Source organism: Triticum dicoccoides, chromosome 2B (assembly GCF_002162155.2).
Source record: "Triticum dicoccoides isolate Atlit2015 ecotype Zavitan chromosome 2B, WEW_v2.0, whole genome shotgun sequence".
NCBI classification, from domain to species: Eukaryota; Viridiplantae; Streptophyta; class Magnoliopsida; order Poales; family Poaceae; genus Triticum; species Triticum dicoccoides.
Genome location: NC_041383.1, coordinates 403,442,805 through 403,448,718, shown reverse-complemented (window position 1 = coordinate 403,448,718; position 5,914 = coordinate 403,442,805). Strand labels below are relative to the sequence as shown.

General features: G+C 44.6%; 1 protein-coding gene across 1 annotated transcript; it reads right to left on the bottom strand.

Annotated features, from left to right (window-relative positions):
- Positions 1–1,008: 1,008 nt before the first annotated feature.
- Positions 1,009–5,123, bottom strand: LOC119363908. Its single transcript, XM_037629278.1, has 7 exons — positions 4,761–5,123; positions 2,700–4,538; positions 2,512–2,593; positions 2,364–2,430; positions 1,941–2,126; positions 1,780–1,840; positions 1,009–1,700 (listed from the first exon to the last, which is right to left on the bottom strand). Exons 1-7 carry the CDS (start codon positions 4,957–4,959, stop codon positions 1,525–1,527), a joined length of 2,610 nt encoding a protein of 869 aa, XP_037485175.1. The 5' UTR covers positions 4,960–5,123; the 3' UTR covers positions 1,009–1,524.
- Positions 5,124–5,914: the final 791 nt, after the last annotated feature.

Below are 5,914 nucleotides of genomic sequence, written 5' to 3'. Positions count from 1 at the left end.
CAGGAAACAAACCATCCGTCCATTTACAGTAGACGCACTTGGGTGAGTGGTGTTGGAGACAGAAAAGAAGGAAAGTTGCTGGGCAGAAAAAGCAAGATCTGCCTGCCTGCCTGCCTGATGAGAAGGGAAAGGGAGAGGGAAAGAGAAGCCCTCACGTGCTGCATGAGATGATGGGAACAATTAACCTCCTACAAGAGTCACTTCAAATCTACAGGTGCTTTGTGTATGCCATTCATCTCTGAAAATGATATGCTTGTCCAGAAAATGATGCATCACGTGCGCCTTCATCATGGCGGTCCATGGCTTGATGTTGCCATTGCTCTCAAAGTCTCAAGCAAACAAAGTTAACCATGCACATACGCTAATTTGATGATGCTTGATTTATGCATTTCACTGCAGCCCCAGAGACCAGAGTGCATGGGACCAGCCTAGCCTAGGGATCATCGTATACAAACTTACAAAGTACTCCCTCCGTTCCATAATATAAGAATGGTTAGGTGTATGTACATAAATGGAGACAAAAGCTCTTCTATTTTAGAGAGAGAGAGAGAGAGAGACAGAGACAAAAGCTCCGCCATCATCACAACAGTGTGGCAGTTGAAGATTTCAGCTGTGAGCTTGCTTTCGTCGAGTACTTAGCATGCAACTTGTGACTCTGCAACCCGCACTTGACATCAAAGTCATAGGTCAGGATAAGCACTTCGGCACCAGTGCAAGCTGCATGTCATGTCATCACTTACCCCTCCTGCTCCATCCAAGACTACATACACATTCATTCATGCATCTTGGCAACAATGCCAGTTAGTTTCGCACAAGACCGCAAGGCACAATTATTACTAATCACATCTATTTAGACAAAACTGCCACCATATTGACAAAGAAAATATGCTCACAAAATGACAGCATTCGCGAGTGTAAGTGTCTTGCACGCAATGACACACGGTCATTTTCCAGATTTGGACATTTCATTACAAAACAGCAAGACAAATGTTGGGCACAAAGTCGACAAGATTCCAAGTCCCAACATAGAACAACCAACTCCATTTGCAATGATGCTATCTGTTGCCACTCTGGCAAGTATCAACAGCATTGGAGGTACAGTTCAACAAATGTGAAAAGATTACATCACTTACTCAAGAGGAGAAAAATTACAAGCCGGCAAAACTCTTAACATCCTTAAACATACTTGACCAACTTTTTAAAATGCTATCTAACTATTATAACAACACTGTTATCTTGAAACAGGGGAAAGAATGACTAATGACGCATGCCAACATGTGTAACCAAAGTACATGTGAAGTAATACGTACGACCTTGTGAACACCTAGCCTTGACTACTTCAGGATAATCACAGACCGAAACAACAGAGAGTAAAAGATGTTCAAATCACCAATACCCCCTGTCTACAAGTAGTCATGCCAACTGCCAAGCCAAGAAACAAAACGAACTCCAGAGTCAAAACTCTCTGCCATCCAACACAAGCCCGGCCAAAGCTCTTGCTTACTGTATCAAGGCACAGGACCATCAAGCGGCACACTTCTCTCGCTTCTCCAGTCTGTCACGTATTTTTGCATAGAAATCCCAATTCGGATCACTCTCAGTAATGAAAGGTTGACCAAAAGGGTGCTCCTGAACATAACGCTGAACATCATCTGCAGCAGCAAGGTTCTCTAGATACACACGAAGATCTCCACCTGGTCCTGTTTACGGAACAACATTCAGCATTAATGATTCCACACATGTAAAACAGTAACGCAATCTTAAAATGATGAATCTGACCCAATGAATTATCCGTCCTGTTATGGTAGCTGTAGGGTTGTGGGAAAATGGCAGTGTGTGGCTGCAAAATACAGATGTCAACATAAAATATATGTGAATAGCAACAGATAGGCTTAGCATCAACACATACAACACAATACGAGCAGGGTACAACTCAGTACCGGATTGCACAGAGCCTTGTAAGGGGAATCATCCACAAGCAAAGTATTCGAAGGCGAAAATTCCCCTTGCTCCCACGGAAGATCAGGGTCCTCTTTATTCCACAGTTTCTTTAGTTCCTTCAGTACTAAGGGTTTGCGTTGATTTTCAAGAGTACTACACTTGGTAGTAGTGCAGTGAGATGCATCCTGGGCAGATTAGAACAGTTAATGCATCAGGATTTCAGAGTAACTCCAGAAAGAGAAACAGAAAAAAGTAATCGAAAATAATATAGCAATGCAAATGACATTTTCACACATTTCATGGACTGTGCAAATGCACATCACCTTGGCTTTCTTGCAATTATACTCCAAGTGGAGACCATCAACAACAAAAATTGGCCAGAGATTAGAAGTAGCAAGTACACATGCATTTCCATTACTTACCCAGCAGAATAGCAAGTGTCGCCTGAGATCTTTCATAAGGATATCGACAACATCATCCACATTTACTCTGGAGAATTAGAAAATTGGAATTAGCACCGTACGGATAAATCATGTCAAGTGAAGAGGTGTAGGGGAAAAGAATCAGTACTTCATTCTCGACGACCATACCCCTAGCTCAAAGTTCTGGAAGCAAAATCTCAGAAAATCGTCATGGTATGGTCTTATGAAGACTGTTGCAATAGTATGACATTAGCATTTTGATGAGATAGAAATTCCGATCCAGATTGATACCAAAAGGAAAGTGCTGCACAAGGAATATTAAAGAAGTAACTTTACCATATTTGCCTCGAACTTTTGCATGTGCCAAGCGAGAGTCGCGAGAGTTGCGGTGGATTGGAGTGATATCCGCAAGCAGACCATTAAGATCAAGAATAAGAAGTTTTTTCCTCTGAAACCTTACAAGCGATCCTCCTGGTGAGTACATGTCCTGGACAACATTTTTTGCAGTAACCTCAGATTCACATATAGAGTATCCCATACTTCCTGTAACCTTCACGGTACCTGTCCTACACACATTCTTCCTTTCATCTGAGCTGACATCACCCACCGCAGGTGCCTCAGTAACAGCTACTTGAGCCCTCTTCTTCCTTTTCCGTTTCTTCCGCTTAGGCTTCTGAGAGTTTCCGTTATTCTCATTCTTTCCCTCCACCGAATTTTCAGCTATGTTTACCTCAGGACGATCTGGTCCCTTTCCATTTCTGGGACTCATACTGATTTCAGTATCTCCTGGTAGACCTTCCCCTCCTTCGCCTTCTATGTAGCCCTTTTCAATTTTATCCACCACAACACCACTGGTGTCTGGTATAGCAGAAGGGGATTGATCTTGCTTATATTTCTTCTGTTTCTTGAGCTTAGGTTCCTGAGAGAAGTCTTCATTCACTTTATTTTCCTCCACCAAATGCTCAGTTATGTTTGCATTGGGACATTCTGGACCCTCTCCAGGTCTGGGACTCGTAGTGACATCAGCACCTCTGGGTGCAGCTTCCACATTTGTGCTGCCACATCCTGATTTATCTGGCACAACATCACCGGCATCCAACAAGGTAGAAGGGGATTGCTCCTGGTTCTTCTTCTTCCGTTTTTTGAGCTTATTCTTCTTCAACTTTGGTACCCCCTTCTCTGCAATGTTTACCCCAGGACGGTTTGGGTCCTCTCCATCTCTAGGGCTAATACTAGCTTCACCATCCTGTGGTGCACCATCACCATTCATACAGCTACTTCCAGATTCATCTGCCACAACAGCACCAGTATCAAGTACAACAGAAGGGGATCCTTCCTTATTATTCTTTCGTTTCTTGGGCTTACGCTTCTTCTTCACCTGTGTCCCCTTCTCTGCCATGTTCGCCTCTGGACAGCATGGATGCTCTACTGTGCTCATACTAACTTGAGCATCTCCTAAAGCACCATTCCCATCTGTGCCAACATTTCCAGATTTGTCTGCCTCAACAGCACCATCATCAGACACAGCAGCAGGGGATCGCCCCTGCTTATTCTTCTTCCATTTCCTGGGTTCAGGCTTCTTCCTCTCCAGTGTCTCCTTCGCCACAATGTTTACCTCGAGACAGTCTTGACCCTCTCCATTTCTGGGACTTTTACTAATTTCAGAAATTCCTGGAACGCCCTTCCCATCTGTACTGTCATTTTCAGATTTACCAATCACAATGGCAGCATCCACTACAGCAGGAAAGGATGGTTCTTGCTTGTTCTTATTCCGTTTCCCCAGCTTGAGCTTCTTACCCTTCGGTACATCCTGTTCTGCAATGTTTACAGCAGAAAAGCCTAGATCCTCTTCATTTCTGGGACGCCTACCAGCTTCATCATCTCCTGGTACATCTTCCACATTTTTGCAGCCAACTCCGGATTTGTTTACCTCAACAGCAATGTCATCAGACACAGTAAAAGAGGATGGCTCCTGCATAATCTTCTTATTCCTTTTTCTTTTCTTGCAAACTTCAGAGTTTCCTAGAACACCTTCCCCATCAGTGCAGTCATCGCCTGATTTACCCGTGGCGGGAGCATCAGCACCCGATGCAGCAGCACAAGGAGATTGCTCCCTCTTATTCTTCTTTCGTTCGTTGAGCTTAGGCTTCTTTTCCCTGTCCGTTGTCCCCTTCCCTGTAGAAGCCATAAAATCAGTGCGGCTATACATGCTTTCTCCAAGCAACACAAGGAAAGCAAAAACAGATTGGCATAGAAAGTGCAAATCAGGGGCAGGAAGCAAAGCATTCGACTACCAGATGGATAAACCCTAGGCCCTAGCCGCAGCCGCAGCCGCAGCCAGGGACACACGCATTTTCACCATTTCAACGAGACGCGTAGCCGGGCGTAGGTGCGTACCTGCATCGGCGGGATCCAGTGCGTGTACGGTGGCGGAGGCCTCCTGCGCGGCCCTGGCGTCGCCGCCCCGTCGCCTGCTCCTTCTCGGCGTGGCTGAATCAGAAGCGGCAGCGGATGCCGCGGGAGCCTCCTGCTCGGCAGCCTCCTCCGGCGCACCCGTAGCGGCGGCCTCGCCCCGCCGCTTGCCCTTTTTCCCCATCCGATCTAGTTTTTCTGGGACAGGCAGAAGATGGCTGAATACACCGAGCGCATCAGGGCGCAGGCCGCAGAGCCTCCCTGCTGGTGACTGCAAGATAGGGGCAGAGCAGCGCTACGTGGTTTCGGGGGCGGCGGCGGCGTCGTCGCTGCCTGGATTAGGTTTAAGCGACGTGTCGGGTTCGATTTGTTACCCGCGCGCCAACACGCAAAGCCCTGCTATTGAATTGGGCCGTACGAGTTTGGCTGTACTATGTAAAAAAAACAGAGTTTGGGCTCTACGAATAAACGAAATTGCATCAATTAGTGATCCAATTTGTCTAAAAGAAAGAGTTCGGTCTGTACTATGTATTTGCGTTGGAATTTCCTATATGACGCTCTTTACCTCAAACTGTCGAGGTAACGCCTAAAGCGTACGACTGGGCCGGCCCATCAGAGCTATCTAACGTGTATATAGCATCCGGTTTTGAGAACCTTGTGAAAGGTTTCAGCCCTGGTCTTTATTGGTTTCTGGAACCATCTAGAAGGTTCCTAAACCTTTTTTTTGACTGGTTTTCAGTTTCTTTTTCTTTTTTCTTTCTGTATTTATTTTGTTTGTTTTTATTCCCTTTTTCTTTATGTGCTTGTTCAATATTTCACAACTTCTCAAAAAATATTTGGGATACACAAAAATGTTCGCATTTTCAAAATTGTTCGCAAATTTTCAAAAAAGTTTGTGTTTTCCAATCTTGTTTGGGAGTTTCAAAAAATGTTCCCTTTAAAATTTGTTCACAAATTTCAGTAAAATGTTCATGTTTTCAAGTTTTGTTCGGGAGTTTCGGAAAATGTTCAGTTTCAAAAATTGTTTGCGAATTTCAAACAAGGTTCATGTTTTCAAAAAAAATTCTGGAGTTTCAAAAAATGGTCGCGTGCAAAAGTTGTTTGTGTTTCCAAATTTTGTTTTGGAATTTGAAAATGTT

Coding starts and splice junctions, on each gene's coding strand:
- LOC119363908 (XM_037629278.1), bottom strand. CDS start 4,959: ATGGGGAAAAAGGGCAAGCGGCGGGGCGAGGCCGCCGCTACGGGTGCG. Junction 2,594..2,699: donor AAAAGTTCGAGGCAAATATG/GTAAAGTTACTT, acceptor CTATTGCAACAG/TCTTCATAAGACCATACCAT. Junction 2,431..2,511: donor GTATGGTCGTCGAGAATGAA/GTACTGATTCTT, acceptor CTAATTCTCCAG/AGTAAATGTGGATGATGTTG.